We start from the raw sequence: 22,787 nt of genomic DNA, 5'->3' as shown, positions 1-22,787 counted from the left end.
GGATAGATAGCCGGATCTGCAGTAAAAGCTCTACATTTGCTCTTTTCCTCGCTGGCTCAGCACCTATAATGGCAACAGATAGAAATCTCATTTATATTTACTGTACCAGGGATCTCCCACCTGCTGGCACTTCCAGCCTTTAGCCTCTTTAGGGATACCGAGAGCTGTAGTTCAGCTGGAAGCTTGAGACTTGCCATATTGCATGATGAGTGCTACAAGCACATGATGATGATGAATGACTTCTCTTGATGCTGGTCTTATTCACTGGTTTTATCAGCCCCTGCTTGGGAGGCCTGGGTTGGCTCACGGGGGCTATTTGTGACTAACAAACCTTGCACAACAGCCGTGGTCATCTTCTCTAATGGTTGTGAAATGTTACTAAAAGTGCAAGGGCATCAGTCTCACATCATAATGTAGTAGATGAAATGAAAAAAATGTCATCAAGCTGAATCTGAAGTTGAAATAGTATTTATTTCTAAATTTCACTGCAGATAATTCACTCTACAATATAAATTATCATTCCTGAACCAGCAAGTGTATTTAGTTGTAATATTGGTGTGTAGGGGCATCTCAGGTCATTTTGCCTGGTCATGTGCTTTTAGAAAGAGCCAGCACTTTAGGATGGAACTGCTTTCTGGCAGGCTGTTGTTTCTCCTACTCAATGTAACTGAATGTGTCACAGTAGGACCTGGATTTTACTATTGAGTGCTGTTCTTAGATTTACCAGGCAGCTGTTATCTTGTGTTAGGGAGCTGCTATCTGGTTACCTTCCCATTGTTCTGTTGTTAGGCTGCTGTGTGGGGAAGGTTGGGGGGGTAGATATCACTATTACTTGCAGTACAGCAGTAGGGTCACACGGGCAGATTCAGTCGCCTGCCAACTAATCACCTCTTCTTCGGGGCGACAATCTCCACAAACTCCCTTCCACCTGCTAAAATGACGAATTGCATGAGTCAACTTCGGGCGACTACGGAAATCGAAGCGTCGCAGGTGCCATTGCGCTGGCGTTTTCTCATTATAGCAGGCGGAAGGCAGTTCGGGGAGATTGTCGACCCGGAAGAAGAGGCGATTAGTCGCCAGGCGACTAAATCTCCCCGAATCTGCCAGTGTGCCCCTGTCCTAAAGAGTGACTGAAGTTTATCAGAGCACAAGTCACATGACTGGGGGCAGCTGGGAAACTGATAATATGTCTAGCCCCATGTCAGATTTCAAAATTAAATATAAAAAAATCTGTTTGCTCCATTGAGAAACGGATTTCAGTGCAGAATGACAGTATACCTTTAAGGTAGATGTGGTACAGTGTAGGTTTAGGTGCCCATTCTCCTGTAGCGCTGCAGTTTGGCACAGTGCCGGGCATATAAGTTTACACGGAGTAGTTGGTATAACAGAGGTTGGTGTTGTCACAACAAATGAGTGTGCTGGGTGAAGACTGGTTACTCTGTTGTAATGGTTATGTGAAGAGGCACTTGCTTGGGGTAATTAGAAAAAAATGTGCATGTGCCAATGCAGTTGACTGGCCACAGTAGTCACAACACTGGCCGAGTATTGGGGCATTTAGCAGAACTGGGAATAACAGGTGGGCAGTATGGGAGGCACATGCAGGTAAACTGGACATCATTGGTTAATCAATTGGGGTTAAAGGGGCGGTTCGGTTCACCTTTACATTAACTTTTAGTATGTTATAGAGGGGCCAATTCTAAGCAACTTTTCAATTGACCTTCATTTTTTCTTTTTTATAGTTTTTGAATTATTAGCCTTCTTCTTCTGTCTCTTCAAATGGGGGTCGCTGACCCCATATAAAAAACAAATGCTCTGAAATGTGTTGCTATTGAAACGTTTTATTACTTATCCTATTCAGTCCCTCTCCTACTCATATTCCAGTCTCTTATTCAAATCAATGCATGGTTGCTAGGCAAATTTGGACCCTAGCAACCAGACTGCTGCAATTTCAAACTGGAGAGCTGCTGAATAAAAAGCTAAATAACTCAAAAACCACAAATAATAAAAACCAAACTGCAAATTGTCTCAGAATATTCCTCTCTACATCATACAAAAGTTAACTTAAAGGTGATCAGTCCCTTTAAGTACCCTAGCAACCTGCAATCAGTTTGGAAACCAAATGAAGATCAACAGAAGAAGAAAGATAAGCTGTTAAAAAAAGAAGAATAACAATAAAAGCGTTGCCCTGACGCCCAGATAACATTTTCAGTTGCAGGCTGGATAGGAACATATACAAATCATACAGAATAATATGATAATATACAAATCATACAGAATAAATAATGAAGACAACCTGAAAAGGGGTTAAGAATCTGGGCAATTATAACATTAAAAAGTTAATATAAAGGAATACTTCCCCTTTTTTTTTGCACTGCTCATTTGTGTGCGTGGGAGCCCTATAACCTATGGCTGGTGCTAATCAGGACCGCCATCAGAAATCGCAGGAACCCATACGACAACATTTCCTGGGCCCCCTGGGCTGCGCCCAAATTTGGAGGCCAGGCCCCCCCCATTATAAGAAATTTGGTGGCCAGGGCCCCTTAAACGTCCATGCCTTCCCAAAGTCAGCAGCTCTCAGAAAGATGGGGGGCCTAGCTAATCAAGTAAGTGTGACGTGGCAGGGCCCCCCTTACCCTCGGGGCCCCCTACAACTCTCCCCCCTGTCCCCCCCTGATGGCAGCCCTGGTGCTAATGCAAGTAAACATGGGTGCAGGGAGTTTGCATATGGCAGTTTGAATTCTGGAATAATAAAGCTGAGCTCAGGGTGAAGGCGTAGTTTGTAGAGTTAGCACCAAACTCTATAAGAATCACAAAGGCATCATTGGCCTGGAAAGGGAGGAATTTGTAGGTAGAAAAAACCCAGATGTGTGTCACTTTAAGGGACACTGACAGAAATCCTTTGGTTGGTAGAAAAATGTAAGTGTCACTTGAAACATGCATAAAAGAGGTAAAAGGATGGTAAAATAAAAGAATATTATGGGTTGGCAGTGTCCCTTTAACCTGACATTAGCCCCTCTTTCAGCTTCCATTGTGTAGAGGCATCTCCAATGCCAGGGTTAGAAATGCCCCTGACCTTACAACAGACTCCACCTAAGGCGCTACTCCGCTGTGCTGCTATGGAGATACCCAATGTAAGAGATCACCAACTTGGATCATAAAAACTGGACCTTTCCCAGCACATTATGCAGCAATATGAGTCAGCTGTTTGGAATTAATCCATTAAATCCATAAATATCAGCAGCACAAAGTCTCTCTCCTGTGTGTGGGGCACTTTAGAGAATTACTCTGATATTCTGTGACTCATGAATTTTCTGCAGAAAGTTCTGCATCAGGGAAAAGAACCGATAGTAAGGGAAATACTCTTGCACAATATTTGTATTGACCCTGCTGCTGTTATTCCCACTGACCACTCCCTCTGCACTGAATGACAGCTTTTTATTTCATACACAAGGACATCCTGGGACCCTCTGATTGAACACAGTTGGTGTTAATGCCCTGACCTGGGGGAGATGTAAAGACCAATCTCTGTGAACTCTATTAGCATTTAGCATCCATGTACAACAGATAGGGAACTACACCTGCAATGGTTTATGGAGTGTGTCCATATGTCAGACCACCCCCCATACCCATACACCATTCTCACTGTCCCTTCCCAAACACTATTATCCCACTGTTACTATAGACACTATTAAATGTGCTTCTCCAACTGCCCAGTCAAGGCTAACTGGTTACTATTTATAATACTCCCGTCCCAGAGACTATTATCCACTGTTACTATAGACACCATCTCTCCCTACTATACCTGCTATCTCACAGTCACACTCCCTTCCCAGAGACTATTATCCACTGTTACTATAGACACAATCTCTCCCTACTATACCTGCTATCCCACAGTCACACTCCCTTCCCAGAGACTATTATCCACTGTTACTATAGGCACCATCTCTCCCTACTATACCTGTTATCCCACAGTCACACTCCCTTCCCAGAGACTATTATCCACTGTTACTATAGACACCATCTCTCCCTACTATACCTGCTATCCCACAGTCACACTCCCTTCCCAGAGACTATTATCCCACTGTTACTATAGGCACCATCTCTCCCTACTATACCTGTTATCCCACAGTCACACTCCCTTCCCAGAGACTATTATCCACTGTTACTATAGGCACCATCTCTCCCTACTATACCTGCTATCCCACAGTCACACTCCCTTCCCAGAGACTATTATCCACTGTTACTATAGGCACCATCTCTCCCTACTATACCTGCTATCCCACAGTCACACTCCCTTCCCAGAGACTATTATCCACTGTTACTATAGACACCATCTCTCCCTACTATACCTGTTATCCCACAGTCACACTCCCTTCCCAGAGACTATTATCCACTGTTATTATAGGCACCATCTCTCCCTACTATACCTGCTATCCCACAGTCACACTCCCTTCCCAGAGACTATTATCCACTGTTACTATAGACACCATCTCTCCCTACTATACCTGCTATCCCACAGTCACACTCCCTTCCCAGAGACTATTATCCCACTGTTACTATAGGCACCATCTCTTCCTACTATACCTGCTATCCCACAGTCACACTCCCTTCCCAGAGACTATTATCCACTATTACTATAGGCACCATCTCTTCCTACTATACCTGCTATCCCACAGTCACACTCCCTTCCCAGAGGACTATTATCCACTGTTACTATAGGCACCATCTCTCCCTTACTATACCTGTTATCCCACAGTCACACTCCCTTCCCAGAGACTATTATCCCACTGTTACTATAGGCACCATCTCTCCCTACTATACCTGCTATCCCACAGTCACACTCCCTTCCCAGAGACTATTATCCACTGTTACTATAGGCACCATCTCTCCCTACTATACCTGTTATCCCACAGTCACACTCCCTTCCCAGAGACTATTATCCCACTGTTACTATAGACACCATCTCTCCCTACTATACCTGTTATCCCACAGTCACACTCCCTTCCCAGAGACTATTATCCCACTGTTACTATAGACACCATCTCTCCCTACTATACCTGCTATCCCACAGTCACACTCCCTTCCCAGAGACTATTATCCACTGTTACTATAGGCACCATCTCTCCCTACTATACCTGCTATCCCACAGTCACACTCCCTTCCCAGAGACTATTATCCCACTGTTACTATAGGCACCATATCTCCCTACTATACCTGCTATCCCACAGTCACACTCCCTTCCCAGAGACTATTATCCCACTGTTACTATAGGCACCATCTCTCCCTACTATACCTGCTATCCCACAGTTACACTCCCTTCCCAGAGACTATTATCCCACTTTTACTATAGGCACCATATCTCCCTACTATCAGTGGCCCTGCTTTGCCATCCATAAAGACAACTCTGCTCCCATGAAAATCTCCTCACCCTTTCCATTCATTAGAGTGCAGCTCCTCAGACCATGAAACCCATTCAGACTATATTACTGTAAGAGAATTATCTGGGGAATAAAGAGTAGTTCCCTGCCAGCAGACGGCCACATTTATTAAATTACTGCTGTGTAATTGGACTGGGTAACAATATTTGCAAAAATGGTCAGCAAATTGTGTATCTGTAGCCGCAGACGTGGGTGTATATAATGTCACAAGATGACTGGCACTGGCTGGGTACAGTATATAGATTCAGAATCCAGATGCTTCCCCCTAACTTCTCATTTCTGCTTAAACTACACATTGCTGCCACCTTTAACTGTATGTGTATTATGTATGTATATATATATATATATATATATATATAAATTGTGTATACTGTACAGGTATGGGACCTGTTATCCAGAATGCTCGGGACCTCAGGTTTTCTTGATATTGGATCTTTCCATAATTTGATCTTCATACCTAAAGTCTACTAGAAAAATCAAGTAACAATTAAATAAACCCAAATGGGCTGGTTTTGCTTCCAATAAGGATTAATTATATCTTAGTTGGGATCAAGTACAAGCTACTGTTTTATTATTACAACAGAGAAAAAAAGGAAATAATTTTTAAATATTTAAATCATTTGGATAAAATGTTCTATGGTAGACAGGCTTTCCATGTTTTGGAGCTTTCTGGACAATGGGTTTCCGGATAACGGATCCCATACTTTCTATCAATTAGGAAACAGAAAGAGGGACAAAAAAAAATTAGGCGCACCACATTTTTTGGTCACGCCCATTTTTGTGGCCACACCCCCTAATTATCATGCTCATTTTACATAATTCAGGTTATGAAAGTTTGAACACATTACTGTGGTTTTTATGTTATTAGAGTTTTGCAAATGAAGGTGAATTGCCCTTTAAGCTGCGAGTCTTCATTCTTATCTTATCAAACTGTTACAAAAGTATGTCAAGTATCTATTCTGGGTTGTCTGCCAAGACGCTATTAAGTTAGAAACTTTGTATCTGTTTCTGGCTGTTCAGTGCAGCAGATCAGAGAGAAACCCGGAACTTATGAGTACAAATCCGTGACAGCGGGTTGAGCTGTCAAAAGCGGGACTGTCCCGCTCAAACGGGACAGTTGGGAGGTATGCCATACCTGTACTGTATATTACCTGTATATAAACATGTGGGTGCGCCACACAGTCTCGCTTAAGAACTACAGGCCCTATGCACACCCTTCTTTGTGAAATGCATCAGGGGGGAGTTAAAGGACCAGTAACATCAATTTAAAAAAAAAAAAAAAATTAGTTAGTATACATAGAGAAAAAAACACCAAGACAAATAAAACTTTAAAATCGCAAAGCCTTTATTAAAAAAATAACTTACCGAAACTTCTGCTCCTCTTCAGAAAAGGCGAGACGCCGACGATCCACCATGTGGCGCTCAATTTCTCCTCCCTGGCTATCTCCTATAAGGAAGGCACGCAGGAGAAATCGAGCGCCGCGCGATGGATCGCCCGATCGCTTCCTGAAGAGGAGCGGAGTTTCGGTAAGTTATTTCTTAATAAAGAAATGTGATGTTACTGGTCCTTTAAGGCCCCGTGGAACAAACTGCACAGCACAAAGATCTCACGAAAGAACATAAACAATCTGTTAGTGCCCCTTGTAGATAAAGGCCAGTGTGTCCCTGTTCCCTCGCTCCTTGCCAAAATGTCAGCGTGTTACTTGTCTCACCCTGTGCGTCATTTCTGCTCAATTCTGGATTTTGGAAATTCAACTAAGATCGGCTTATAAATACTGTTAATATTCCCTTCTCAGGCCTCCCTGCACTTGTACGGGTATGGGATCCGTTATCCGGAAACCCATTATCCAGAAAGCTCTGAATTACGGGAAGGTTGTCTCCCATAGACTCAATTATAATTAAATAATTCACATTTTTAAAAACGTTTTCGCTGTAAAAATAAAACAGTAGCTTGTACTTTATTCCGACTAAGATATAATTAATCCTTATCGGAAGCAAAACCAGCCTATTGGGTTTAATTATTGTTTACATGATTTTCTAGTAGACATAAGGTATCAAAAATTATGGAAAGATCCGAGCATTCCGAGCATTCGGGTTAATAGGTCCTATACCTGTATATGTTATTCAGGATACTCCTGCCTCTATGAGTATCATAAGTCTTTACAAGCAGCCACAGACACATTATCACCCAAAAAACGGCACCTCTAACGGGCATTTGGCCTGCCATGTTTTTATTGCACGAGGCTAACGTTTCAGCTTGTCAATAGCAGCAATGATCCAGGACTTCAAACTTGTCACAGGGGGTCACCATCTTGGAAAGTGTCTGTGACACTCACATGCTCAGTGGGCTCTGATTGGCTGTTGAGAAGCTAAGCTTAGGGCTCGTCACTAATTATCCAGCAGAAAATGAGCTTCCCTGGCTGTAATATAAGCTGATGCTACAGGTTTGCTGATTATTAAATTCTGATGCTAATTGCACTGGTTTCTGTGCTGCCATGTAGTAATTATGTGTATTAATTACTAATCAGCCTTATATTGTGATATTTCTATTCTATGTGTACTGTATATTGTGAGTGGCTCCCTAAGCTCAGTAAGTGACAGCAGCACAGAGCATGTGCAGTGAATCAGCAGAAAAGAAGATGGGGAGCTACTGGGGCATCTTTGGAGACACAGATCTTTACTGCTAAAGGGCTGTGGTTGCCTTGGGCTGGTACAGAAGCACAAAACATCATGTACAACATTTCTACCTACTTCTTTAGTTAGGCTTTAGTTCTCCTTTAAGCATGTCCGACACCTCTGTGCCACGTTCATTTGTGCCTTTGCTCTTGGCCCGGATACAAATGTTCCTGGTAAGACGGAGTCCCTTGGTCTATACATTCCTGTAATTGTGTCACTGAGTCACTGTGGCTGTAAATGATCTGAGGCAAATGGACTGGCTTTTATTACTGTACGACTGGTTTGTCTGGAAGCTCATTCATTGCCATTATCCTCACTCCGGCCTTTATCTTGTACTAGGAGACCCATAATCCTCCCCAACAGGCGCCAATTATTGTACCTGCGCTGTAATTGGGCTGGGAAAGTCCCTTTGTTCTCCTCACTCGCCTTTAAATTAACTTTTGGTATGATGTAGAGACGGATATTCTGAGACAATATGCAGTTGTTTTTTATTATTTGTGTTCTTTGAGTTATTGAGCAGCTCTTCAATTCGCAAAGAAAGCCATCTGGTTGCTACGGTCTAAATTCCCCTAGCAACCATGCACTGATTGGAATAAGAGATTGGAATATGAATAGGAGAGGCCTGAATAGAAAGATGAGTAATAATAGAATTGGAATCAACAACAGTTTGGAGACTTGTGTTGTGCACCAGCCTTTCTGTCCATGGATGCAGCCGTGCAACAGGACAACATTAGGTGAGTGCACATGAGTAAACACGCGGCTCCTGTCTTCCTGCCGTGGGTGAGACTGTGATCCTGTAGCAAAACCACCAGTGCTGACGCGTCTCAACCAAATGCCTTTGCTCTTACTCTCTGTGCTTTGCTCGTCTCGTTTCTGCAAACGGGTTTCACTTCCTTCTGTGCCCCCTGCAAACGAGGCGGATTATTTAACCAGTATGTGCTATATCCAAAAACATTTTGTATGAGCTTACCGCTGTAAACGTGGGGGCCTGGGTGCACATGCCCCAGACCTTCAGCAAGGGGAGTCAAACACCAGAGAACTTCTAAAAAGGCTGGCACGAGCCTGGACCCACGAAATAGTGAAGCCAGAGTCAGGTTATAAAAGAGTTAAAAAAAAAAAACTTACATTTATTTTCCATAATTAAGAAACAGGCCTGACGCGTTTCGTGTCTACCAAGGACACTTACTCATAGGCTAAATGTTAAACAATACACACACAGAATTTAAAAGAGAAATGGCCAATGGGAGGTGAGTGGGTGGAGCCACTCGATGTGTCAGTTTAGGAAAAACTACAAATCCCAAAATTTCGTGGGTTCAGGCTTGTGCCAACCTCTTTAGAAGTTCTCTGGTGTTTGACCCCCCTGCAAATTAGCCCCGCCCCTCACATTGGGAAAGTGCCGAGTGTATCGAAACCCAGGCAGGGGATTTGTCCCACAAAGCAGTGGGGTCTGGTACAGTCCTCGCATATTTAGTTCTGGGTTTTGTACAGGTATGGGACCCATTATCCAGAATTCTTTGGACCTGGGGTTTTCCGGATAACGGATCTTTCTGATAATTTGGATCTTCATACCTTAAGTCTACTAGAAAATCATATAAACATTAAATAAACCCAATAGGCTGGTTTTGCCTCCAATAAGGATTAATTATATCTTAAGGTGGCCATACACGGATAGATCCGCTCGTTTGGCGATGTCGCCAAACGAGCGGATCTCCCTCCGATATGCCCACCTTGAGGTGGGCAATATCGGGCTGATCCGATCGTGGGCCCTAGGGCCCAACGATCGGATCCTAGCGTTCGCCAAACGGGCGGTCGGATCGCGGGACCGCATCAACTAACAGATGCGGGCCGCGATCCGACGGGATTTTTAATCCCATCCGATCGAGATCTGGCCGACTTTCGGCCAGATCTCGATCGGGGAAGCCCGTCGGGGGCCCCCATACACGGGCCAATAAGCTGCCGACACGGTCTGTCGGCAGCTTTTATCGGCCCGTGTATGGCCACCTTAAGTTGGGATCAAGTACAAGGTACTGTTTTATTATTACACTAAAAAAAGGAAATCATTTTTAAATACAGGTATGGGACCTGTTATACAGAATGCTTTGGACCTTGGGTTTTCTGGATAATGGATCTTTCCGATAATTTGTATCTTCAAACCTTAAGTCTACTAGAAAATCATATAAACATTAAATAAACCCAATAGACTGGTTTTGCCTCCAATAAGGATTAATTATATCTTAGTTGGAATCAAGTACAAGCGACTGTTTTATTATTACACAGAAAAAGGAAATCGTTTTTTAAAATTTGGATTATTTGGATAAAATGGAGTCTATAGGAGACGGCCTTTCTGTAATCTGGAGCTTTCTGGACAATGGGTTTCAGGATAGGTATCTGTGAGAGATCCCTACTAGCACAAACAGACAAACTCCCTGGTTGCTCCCCTGCAGTTGAAGCCCCCCTAGTGGTGCAGCTTTAATCAAGCCCCCCTAAGCCCAGTCATTCTAGTGTAGTTTTATCTTCTATATTGAACTGCAAATATGGGGGTTCTCCTAAACAGCCTTCCATCTAATCTTCCCCATTGACATTTTACGGTCCTGTAAGGGGGCACTGGCAATACCACTGTGTGTAACTAGGGATGGGCGAATTTGACCCGTTTCTTTTCGCCAAAAATTCGCCGGTGACGAAATGTCGCAGACGCCCATTAAAGTAAAAAAAAATGTAGTGGCGCTGCGAAATTATTTTGACGCGCATCTTTTTTTTTTTTTTTGACGCACGACGCCATACAAGTCTATGGGTGTCATTTTTGCGGCGAAACAAGACGAAAAAACTCGCCCATCCCTACGTGTAACATGTAATAGAGTGCAATGAGTGTAATTTTTGGTTTGATAATGTCAAATGAAATATTTTTTTTTTTACTTCCTTGTTTTGTGACAAAAAGTCATGTGATTTCCCTTCCTGCCCTTAATTTGCAGATGCATATGCAAATTAGAGTTCGGATACGGTTCAGCCAGGCACAAGGATTCAACCAATCCGAATCCTGCTGAATAAGGCTAAATCCCAAATAGGGATGCAGCGAATCCACTATTTTGGATTCAGCCGAACCCCCGAATCCTTTGCGAAAGATTCGGCCGAATACCGAACTGAATCCAAATCCTAATTTGCATATGCAAATTAGGGGTGGAAGGGGGAAATATTTTTTACTTCCTTGTTTTGTGACAAAAAGTCACATGTTTTCCCTCCCCACCCCTAATTTGCATATGCAAATTCGGATTCGGTTCGGACAGGCAGAATCCTGCTGAAAAAGGCCGAATCCTGAATTCAGGGCATCCCTACTTCTAGGATGATTGCAGACAGAGATGTTCTGAGACAATTTACAGTTGGGCTTAATTTTCTTTATATTGTGTGGCTTTCAATTTATATTAGCATTTTGTTCTTCAGCTTTCCTTTAATTTTAGCAGCTGTCTGGTTGCTAGGGTCCACTGTACCTAGGGATGCACTGAATCCAGTATTCGGTTCGGGATTCAGCCAGGATTCGGCCTTTTTCAGCAGGATTCGACCAAATCCTTCTGTCCAGCCGAACCGAATCCAAATCTTAATTTGCATATTCAAATTAGGGGCGGGGAGGGAAATCACGTGACTTTTTGTCACAAAACAAGGAAGTAAAAAGTGTTTTCCCCTTCTCGGATTCGGTTCAGTATTCGGCCGAATCCTTCGTGAAGGATTCGGGGGTTCGGCCAAATCCAAAATAGTGGATTTGGTGCATCCCTTACTGTACCCTGGCAAACAAGCAGACTAGAGACTTGTTTTTAGGGATGCACCGAATCTAGTGGTTCAGGATTCGGCCAGGATTCTGCCGAACCGAATATGCAAATTAGGGACGGGGAGGGAAATTGCGTGACTTCTTTGCCACAAAACAAGGAAGGAAACATTTTTTCCCCTTCCCACCCCTAATTTGCATATGCAAATTCGGATTCAGTTCGGTATTCGGCCGAATCTTTTACGGAGGATTCGGGGGTTCGGCCGAATCCAAAATAGTGGATTCGGTGCATCCCTACTTGTTTTGTGACGAAAAGTCATGTGATTTCCCTTCCTGTCCCTAATTTTCATATGCAAATTAGGATTCGGTTCAGCCAGGCAGAAGGATTCGGCCAATCCAAATCCTGCCGAAATAAGACCAGATCCCAAACCAAGTCCTGAATTCAGGACATTCCTACTTCTAGTATGATTGCAGACTGCGACGTTCTGAGACGACTTTCGGTTGGGCTTCCTTTTTTTAGATTGTGGGGCTTTCAAATTATTTTAGCATTTTGTTCTTCAGCTCTCCTTTAATTTCTGGTTGCTAGGGTGCAGTGTACCTAGCAAACAGGCAGGTGAGAGACTGGAAAAGAGACACACAATGATCAATAAAATTGTATCCTTATGGAGAAATAGTTTATTGTTGCCAGGGTCAGCGACCCCCTTTTGAAGGAGGCAGAGGTGGAAGGAATACAATGCAAAATCTGCATGTAAAGTGCACAGTATAATATGCAAAGAATTGACTTAAAGAAAAACTATACCCCCAAAAGGAATAGCTAAGCAACAGTTTATATCATATTAAGTGACATATTAAATAATCTTACCAAATTGATATATATATTTAAGTAAATATTGCCCTTTAAAATCTCTTGCCTTGAACCACCATTTTGTTTATGGTCTGTGTGCTTTCCTTCTAACTGTCAGTACAGGGACAGCCTATAGCCAGGCATGTGGCAATCAGTGCTGAACTGGCACACACACAATTGCTCTGTATACAGGATCTCCAGCACAGGAGGAAACAATAAAGGACACATTGTGCTGCTCTGAGTTCTATTCAGAACCTGCCCACACAATCCCTGAGTCATTAATAAGAGTCTCTAATTGGCGTGTAGCATGTAGGATCCGGGTAATGCTCATGTCCTGGTAACTAGCTCATGCCTGGCGTCTTGTATACAGATTGCACAGCAGTGCAGTTAAAGGGTTTCTGTCATGACTTTTATGATGTTGTTTTTATTTCTAAATGACACTGATTACACTGCAAATAATTCACTCTACAATATAAAATGTCATTCCTGAACCAGCAAGTGTATTTAGTTTAGTAATATTGGTGTGTAGGTGCATCTCAGGTCATTTTGCCTGGTCATGTGCTTTCAGAAAAAGCCAGCACTTTAGGATGGAACTGCTTTCTGGCAGGCTGTTGTTTCTCCTACTCAATGTAACTGAATGTGTCTCAGTGGGACCTGGATTTTACTATTGAGTGCTGTTCTTAGATCTACCATGCAGCTGTTATCTTGTGTTAGGGAGCTGCTATCTGGTTACCTTCCCATTGTTCTGTTGTTTGGCTGCTGGGGGGGGGGAGGGGGGTGATATCACTCCAACTTGCAGTATCACATGACTTGGGGCAGCTGGGAAATTGACAATATGTCTAGCCCCATGTCAGATTTCAAAATTGAATATAAACTAATCTGTTTGCTCTTTTGAGAAATGGATTTCAGTGCAGAATTCTGCTGGAGCAGCACTATTAACTGATTCATTTTGAAAACATTTTTTTTCCCATGACAGGCTGCTGGGGGGGTGATATCACTCCAACTTGCAGTAAAGAGTGACTGAAGTCTATCAGAGCACTAGTCACATGACTGGGGGCAGCTGGGAAACTGACAATATGTCTAGCCCCATGTCAGATTTCAAAATTAAATATAAATAAATCGGTTTGCTCTTTTGAGAAACAGATTTCAGTGCAGAATTCTGCTGGAGCAGCACTATTAACTGATTTGTTTTGGATAAAAAACATTTTTTCCCATGACAGTATCCCTTTAAAGGAAAGATTAACTTAGCCAATTTAGCCCCTACACAAGCCCCCCTCCTATACCACCATAACCTTACTCTGCCCATGTTTCCCTGTACCAGTCTTCCAAGGCAGTGATTGCGTGGCAGAGAAGCTTGCACTCTAGATGCCGTCGAGGTCCTGGTTATTATTGCCCATGTTCATGTTCAGCCATAGTAACATATGAAAATTTAATTTCAGTTGAAAGCAACGTTTTCCTTTCTGCACTGCTGCTTCTCTCCCTTATAACAATGTAGCAGCGTGCCTCTTTACCGGACTGTCGACCTGCTACTTATTTTCATGAGTCAGAACCTACAGGGCAACAGAAAGGGACAGACAGACACTGCTTACAATGGGAATTGCATTTATAACAAACTTTAAATCCACTAACAATGTGTGATGAATGTGTTCTGGAACGGCATTGTGTTTTGTTAGTTTGGGGTTTATATTCCCTTTAAATGTATGTGCTGCAATGACCCGAGCGTGTTCATCCCGGAGTCCCCATGGCTGCTTTTCTGACTGCAGAGTGTGTGGGTGAGTAAGGAACCGCAAAGAAATAAATGGCTTCTCTATCACTGGCAACCAGAGCCTGACGCAGGCCTTCCATTATTTCGGGAAGCAAAGTGTAAGTCTGTTCAGCTTCCCATAAACACCGTGGCAGTTGCAGATTCATAGTTAGTCACCGGCAGCTTAGTGTGTGGCCCCTGGTGATTATTGTCAGCAAGGAAAGTGACCTGGAGCCGGGACAAATGCTCAACATTCAGAAGAATCAGCTCTGGTTTGCCTGCCAGTAACATAATAAGCTTATGTAATGCATGTGCATCACTCTCATCATAGTTACATAGTGGCTGAGGTTGAAAAAAATCCCTTTGTAAGTCCAAAACCACCATTCATTAAAGGTACTCTCAGCCAAACATGCCCCTTGCACCCAGGGCCACCATCAGGGGGCACAGGGGGTACTGTTGTACCAGCCTAAAGGGCTTGACAGTGCCAAAGTCGTGCTGAACTGCTGAAGTCCAGAAGAGCTGAAGTCCTGATGCCGCGAACAGAGCCAAAACCAAAAAAATACCTGAAGTCCTTAAGCCGCATAAAGACCCAAAGTCACGAAAGGAGCTGAAGTTGAAGTCCTGAAGCCACAAAAAGACCCAAAGCCACGAAAGGAGCCGAAGTTAAAGTCCTGAAGCAGCTAACAGAGCCAAAGCCACAAAAAGACCCGAAGCCACAAAAGGAGCTGAAGTTGAAGTCTTGAAGCCGCGAAAAGATTCGAAGCCACAAAAAGACCCGAAGTCACGAAAGGAGCTGAAGTTGAAGTCCTGAAGCCACAAAAAGACCCGAAGCCACTAAAGGAGCCGAAGTTGAAGTCCTGAAGCAGCTAACAGAACCAAAGCCACAAAAAGACCCGAAGCCATGAAAGGAGCCAAAGCTAAAGTCCTGAAGCAGCTAACAGAGCCAAAGCCACAAAAGGAGCTAAAGTTGAAGTCTTGAAGCCGCGAAAAGATTCAAAGCCACAAAAAGACCCGAAGTCACGAAAGGAGCTGAAGTTGAAGTCCTGAAGCCACGAAAAGACCCGAAGCCACGAAAGGAGCCAAAGTTAAAGTCCTGAAGCAGCTAAAAGAGCCAAAGCCACAAAAAGACCCGAAGCCACGAAAGGAGCCGAAGTTAAAGTCCTGAAGCAGCTAACAGAGCCAAAGCCACAAAAAGACCCGAAGCCACAAAAGGAGCTGAAGTTGAAGTCTTGAAGCCGCGAAAAGATTCGAAGCCACAAAAAGACCCGAAGTCACGAAAGGAGCTGAAGTTGAAGTCCTGAAGCCACAAAAAGACCCGAAGCCACTAAAGGAGCCGAAGTTGAAGTCCTGAAGCAGCTAACAGAACCAAAGCCACAAAAAGACCCGAAGCCATGAAAGGAGCCAAAGCTAAAGTCCTGAAGCAGCTAACAGAGCCAAAGCCACAAAAGGAGCTAAAGTTGAAGTCTTGAAGCCGCGAAAAGATTCAAAGCCACAAAAAGACCCGAAGTCACGAAAGGAGCTGAAGTTGAAGTCCTGAAGCCACGAAAAGACCCGAAGCCACGAAAGGAGCCAAAGTTAAAGTCCTGAAGCAGCTAACAGAGCCAAAGCCACAAAAAGACCCGAAGCCACAAAAGGAGCTGAAGTTGAAGTCTTGAAGCCGCGAAAAGATTCAAAGTCACAAAAAGACCCGAAGTCACGAAAGGAGCTGAAGTTGAAGTCCTGAAGCCACAAAAAGACCCGAAGCCCTGAAGCAGCTAACAGAGCCAAAGCCACAAAAAGACCCGAAGCCACGAAAGGAGCTGAAGTTGAAGTCTTGAAGCTGTGAAAAGACCCAAAGCCACAAAAGGAGCCGAAGTTGAAGTTGTTAAGCTGCAAAAAGATCTAAAGTCAAAGTCAATGTATAATTGATGTTATTTCTGGTTGCTAGCTAATGCTGACCCAGGACCCCCCTACACTGAATAATTGCCTTGGATGTGCTGCTACTTTGCATTGGGTTCTATTGACACATACAATATAACAAATGTATTCTCCTTTGGCTTTGGATTAGCTTTTTGGATTTGCTTCTGAACTGAGAGACCAGGATATTCATGAGAGTGAATGTTTCTCTTGACTCCTTCATGCTGCTAATGATTTACTATGTAATGAGCTTGTTAATAAACAAGTGACTATTGAGCCTTAATCAACTTAAATATGTAGAATTTAGGATCCAGTGTAGAATGGCATTGCAAACCCAAGCACACTGTGATTATTATTCATATTATTATTATTATTCACATGGCCTGTGTGGGTTTCCATTGCTTGTGTGGGCTCTAATCAGTACCCTATCAAGGTTTGAAAATATATGTATATATAACTTTATTTGTAAAGTGCTGAAAAGGAGCTACAGTGCCGTACAGAGCATAAAATTACAATATAAATAAAAATACATATAGAAAAGTACAATATAAATAAAGTACAATATGTAAATGTACAATAGAAATAAAAGCACATATATAAAAAGTACAAAATATAAATGTACAATATAAATAAAAGTACAATATATAAATGTACAATATAAATAAAAGTACATAAAAAAGTACACTATAAATAAAAGTTCAATATATAAATGTACAAAATAAATAAAAATACAATATATAAAAGTACAATATTGATAAACGTACACTATATAAATGTACACACAGGAAGGGCAAGTCACACAATAAATACAATAAATATACACAGAGCTCATATAAGGATACAGAAATGCTATTTGGTAAGAGACACAGTGTGAAGGAGGTCTTGGCCCCGCAGAGCTGACAGTCTACGTGGGTGGGAGCAGGCCCGGACTGGCAATCTGTGGGTTCTGGAAAATGCCAGAGGGGCTATAAGGTGCCATAGAAAGTCAGTATTTAGTGGGCTGGTGGGGGCTGTTTGGGCCTCTGTGTACCTCAAATGCCGGGGCCTATTTTAATTCTCAGTCCGGACCTGTGTGGGAGGCTATCATACAGGCGCAAATTGGAGGTGAAAAAGTGCACAAGGTGAAATCATTGTCAAATAGATACCAGTATTAGACTAATGTTCTAGTGCTCCAAGAGCTTGAGGGAGATTGAGAGAGAGTTCCTTACGGAGGAATTGGATGGAATTCCAGAGGGAAGGAGCAGCAAGATAGAAGGGTTTGAGATGAGAGGTGGCAGTGGATGTGGATGGTGTGAAGAGAAGGTGGCTCAGAGAAGAGCTGAGAAGAAGACCATGAACATATAGGGACAAGAGAGAAGAAATGTAGTGAGTGAAAGACTTTGAATGTTAGAAGTAGAAGGATTTTATATGCTATCCTTTGCTTAACAGGCAGCCATCAGAGCCGGGCCAGGCCAGCCAGGCAACCTGGCCGGCCACATCGCAGACTGGGTGCGCGCATTCGTGAATAGACGCGCATATGGCCGCGGGCGCACATGTGCAAATAGACGGGGAAGCGTAAGTAAAAGCCGGCAGTCCAGAGAGGAGAGAGGGGACCAGACCAGGGGTAGAAGCCATAGAAGGTACCTTCCTGGTGCCCCCCCAGCTATGCGCCCTAGGCACATGCCTACTTTGCCTACCCCTAGTTCTGGCCCTTGCAGCCATGCTGAGGATTTGAGTTGGGGTTGGACAGGTTCTCTCTTAGGAGAGAGCAGAAGGATCCTGGTAGCAGAGAGGGGAGAGAGATGGGAGTCAGGAAGACCAGTTAGGAGGAGACTGCAGTAGTCTAAATGGGATAAGATAAGAGCACGGATTAGTGTTTTGGCTGTTGTTTGTGAAAGAAAGAGGCGTATCTTGGCTACATTGTGGAGGAAGAAACGACAGGTTTTGGCAGTAGCATTAACATGATTAGAGAAGGAGAGAGACTGGTTGAAGATAATCCCCAAGCAGCATTCTAAATTAACAGGCAGGGTTAATGGTCATGCCATCAATAGCAATGGTGAGAGGAAGAGATGTGGGAAGACCATGAGCTCAATGTTGACCAAGTTGAGCTTGAGGTGGCGTTGGTTTATCCAGGAGGAGATCGCTACTAGGCAGTTTGCTATCTGGGTCAGTGGTAAGTGAAAGTGAAACACCCCTTTAATTTGACCATGGCTGGCCAAAGAGGGCAGAATTTACTTATCAGGTGACCCTGTCCATTGAGTGGAATTTCGCATGGGATCAGTGCTGTTTCATAACCCCAACATGTTCCAATTACCCTCCTAGATGTGTAAGAACATGTTTTTTTTTCCCTTTCAGATTGTAGTTGTTCTTGCTGGTACCACGGATGCTGCATCTGTGCGGATATCTCAGAAGACGACCATAGTCCTCCCATCGGGGAAATACCAACACTCTGATCCGGGATCCAAGATAAATCTCATCTGTGATAAATGCCCTGCGGGTACCTATGTATCCAAGCACTGTACCGAGTCAGCCCTGCGGGAGTGCAGCCCCTGTCCCAACGGCACCTTCACCAAACACGAGAATGGAAACGACAGGTGCCACCTCTGCAGAGCAACTTGCCAGTCTTCTCATGTGGAGGAATTGCCTTGCACTGCCTTGTCTGACCGCGAGTGCACTTGCCCACCTGCTACTTTCCTTCTCAACGACACCTGCACCCCTCATACTCCATGCCCAGTAGGATGGGGCGTCCGGAAGAAAGGGAGCGAGGTGGAGAATGTCAAGTGCAAGGCGTGTTCCCGCGGTACATATTCTGATGTGCCTTCTAGTGTGCTGAAATGCAAAACCCATACAGACTGTGCGGAACTTGGTCTGGCGCTCATAAAGCCTGGTACTACAGAACATGACAATGTATGCGGAGCACTCTCCTCAACTACTACAGATGTGTATTCCACCCATACTGACTATGGTGAGTTTATTTTGGTTATTTACCAGTGTTCTCCATTTATGCTACAAAAGTGGATTTTTGCTTATGGAGGGAAGAGGCAACATCATGGGACTTATCCAAAGGTGCATTTTTAGAAAGGTATCGGATCCACCCAGGTTATTCCACAGACTGTATAAGTGTGATACTATTGTATGACCTGGGTGTAACCAATACTTTCCTGAACGATTGCCTCACATTAACCCAATATGCCCTCACCACCCAACTTTCATTTTTTCAAAAGCCAAATCATTTATTAAAGGCTTGACCTTAATTCCACAGACTATCCTTCTATAAATCCTAATTTATAGAAGCAGCTGGGTTAATATGTTCTGGAAAGGGACTGTGGCTATGGGATAGCAGGTATAGTAGGGAGAGATGGTGCCTATAGTAACAGTGGATAATAGTCTCTGGGAAGGGAGTGTGACTGTGAGATAGCAGGTATAGTAGGGAGAGATGGTGCCTATAGTAACAGTGGATAATAGTCTCTGGGAAGGAAGTGTGACTGTGGGATAGCAGGTATAGTAGGGAGAGATGGTGCCTATAGTAACAGTGGATAATAGTCTCTGGGAAGGTAGTGTGACTGTGGGATAGCAGGTATAGTAGGGAGAGATGGTGCCTATAGTAACAGTGGGATAATAGTCTCTGGGAAGGGAGTGTGACTGTGGGATAGCAGGTATAGTAGGGAGAGATGGTGCCTATAGTAACAGTGGGATAATAGCCTCTGGGAAGGGAGTGTGACTGTGGGATAGCAGGTATAGTAGGGAGAGATGGTGCCTATAGTAACAGTGGATAATAGTCTCTGGGAAGGGAGTGTGACTGTGGGATAGCAGGTATAGTAGGGAGAGATGGTGTCTATAGTAACAGTGGATAATATTCTCTGGGAAGGGAGTGTGACTGTGGGATAGCAGGTATAGTAGGGAGAGATGGTGTCTATAGTAACAGTGGATAATAGTCTCTGGGAAGGGAGTGTGACTGTGGGATAGCAGGTATAGTAGGGAGAGATGGTGCCTATAGTAACAGTGGATAATAGCCTCTGGGAAGGGAGTGTGACTGTGGGATAGCAGGTATAGTAGGGAGAGATGGTGCCTATAGTAACAGTGGATAATAGTCTCTGGGAAGGGAGTGTGACTGTGGGATAGCAGGTATAGTAGGGAGAGATGGTGTCTATAGTAACAGTGGATAATATTCTCTGGGAAGGGAGTGTGACTGTGGGATAGCAGGTATAGTAGGGAGAGATGGTGTCTATAGTAACAGTGGATAATAGTCTCTGGGAAGGGAGTGTGACTGTAGGATAGCAGGTATAGTAGGGAGAGATGGTGCCTATAGTAACAGTGGATAATAGTCTCTGGGAAGGGAGTGTGACTGTGGGATAGCAGGTATAGTAGGGAGAGATGGTGCCTATAGTAACAGTGGGATAATAGCCTCTGGGAAGGGAGTGTGACTGTGGGATAGCAGGTATAGTAGGGAGAGATGGTGCCTATAGTAACAGTGGATAATAGTCTCTGGGAAGGGAGTGTGACTGTGGGATAGCAGGTATAGTAGGGAGAGATGGTGCCTATAGTAACAGTGGATAATATTCTCTGGGAAGGGAGTGTGACTGTGGGATAGCAGGTATAGTAGGGAGAGATGGTGTCTATAGTAACAGTGGATAATAGTCTCTGGGAAGGGAGTGGGACTGTAGGATAGCAGGTATAGTAGGGAGAGATGGTGCCTATAGTAACAGTGGATAATAGTCTCTGGGAAGGGAGTGTGACTGTGGGATAGCAGGTATAGTAGGGAGAGATGGTGCCTATAGTAACAGTGGATAATAGTCTCTGGGAAGGGAGTGTGACTGTGAGATAGCAGGTATAGTAGGGAGAGATGGTGCCTATAGTAACAGTGGATAATAGTCTCTGGGAAGGGAGTGTGACTGTGGGATAGCAGGTATAGTAGGGAGAGATGGTGCCTATAGTAACAGTGGATAATAGTCTCTGGGAAGGGAGTGTGCCTGTGGGATAGCAGGTATAGTAGGGAGAGATGGTGCCATAGTAACAGTGGATAATAGTCTCTGGGAAGGGAGTGTGACTGTGGGATAGCAGGTATAGTAGGGAGAGATGGTGCCTATAGTAACAGTGGATAATAGTCCTCTGGGAAGGGAGTGTGACTGTGGGATAGCAGGTATAGTAGGGAGAGATGGTGCCTATAGTAACAGTGGATAATAGTCTCTGGGAAGGCAGTGTGACTGTGGGATAGCAGGTATAGTAGGGAGAGATGGTGCCTATAGTAACAGTGGGATAATAGTCTCTGGGAAGGGAGTGTGACTGTGGGATAGCAGGTATAGTAGGGAGAGATGGTGCCTATAGTAACAGTGGGATAATAGTCTCTGGGAAGGGAGTGTGACTGTGGGATAGCAGGTATAGTAGGTATAGTAGGGAGAGATGGTGCCTATAGTAACACTGGGATAATAGTCTCTGGGAAGGGAGTGTGACTGTGGGATAGCAGGTATAGTAGGGAGAGATGGTGCCTATAGTAACAGTGGGATAATAGTCTCTGGGAAGGGAGTGGGACTGTAGGATAGCAGGTATAGTAGGGAGAGATGGTGCCTATAGTAACAGTGGATAATAGTCTCTGGGAAGGGAGTGTGACTGTGGGATAGCAGGTATAGTAGGGAGAGATGGTGCCTATAGTAACAGTGGATAATAGTCTCTGGGAAGGGAGTGTGACTGTGAGATAGCAGGTATAGTAGGGAGAGATGGTGCCTATAGTAACAGTGGATAATAGTCTCTGGGAAGGGAGTGTGACTGTGGATAGCAGGTATAGTAGGGAGAGATGGTGCCTATAGTAACAGTGGATAATAGTCTCTGGGAAGGGAGTGTGACTGTGGGATAGCAGGTATAGTAGGGAGAGATGGTGCCTATAGTAACAGTGGATAATAGTCTCTGGGAAGGGAGTGTGACTGTGGGATAGCAGGTATAGTAGGGAGAGATGGTGCCTATAGTAACAGTGGATAATAGTCTCTGGAAGGGAGTGTGACTGTGGGATAGCAGGTATAGTAGGGAGAGATGGTGCCTATAGTAACAGTGGATAATAGTCTCTGGGAAGGGAGTGTGACTGTGGGATAGCAGGTATAGTAGGGAGAGATGGTGCCTATAGTAACAGTGGATAATAGTCTCTGGGAAGGGAGTGTGACTGTGGGATAGCAGGTATAGTAGGGAGAGATGGTGCCTATAGTAACAGTGGATAATAGTCTCTGGGAAGGGAGTGTGACTGTGGGATAGCAGGTATAGTAGGGAGAGATGGTGCCTATAGTAACAGTGGATAATAGTCTCTGGGAAGGGAGTGTGACTGTGGGATAGCAGGTATAGTAGGGAGAGATGGTGCCTATAGTAACAGTGGATAATAGTCTCTGGGAAGGGAGTGTGACTGTGGGATAGCAGGTATAGTAGGGAGAGATGGTGCCTATAGTAACAGTGGATAATAGTCTCTGGGAAGGG

The 22,787-nt window shown here is 44.0% G+C and overlaps 1 protein-coding gene across 1 annotated transcript in view; it reads left to right on the top strand.

Moving 5' to 3' along the window:
* tnfrsf21.S (tumor necrosis factor receptor superfamily member 21 S homeolog) overlaps positions 1–22,787 on the top strand; it is a 63,176-nt gene that overhangs the window by 2,241 nt on the left and 38,148 nt on the right. Inside the window, exon 2 of the mRNA XM_041565085.1 lies at positions 18,687–19,296. Coding sequence (XP_041421019.1) covers positions 18,687–19,296 — 610 coding nt within the window. The remainder of the gene's footprint in view (positions 1–18,686; positions 19,297–22,787) is intronic.

Source organism: Xenopus laevis, chromosome 5S, assembly GCF_017654675.1.
Source record: "Xenopus laevis strain J_2021 chromosome 5S, Xenopus_laevis_v10.1, whole genome shotgun sequence".
NCBI lineage: Eukaryota > Metazoa > Chordata > Amphibia > Anura > Pipidae > Xenopus > Xenopus laevis.
The sequence above is the reverse complement of the archived record's forward strand: the minus strand, read 5'-3'. Positions and strand labels throughout refer to the sequence as shown.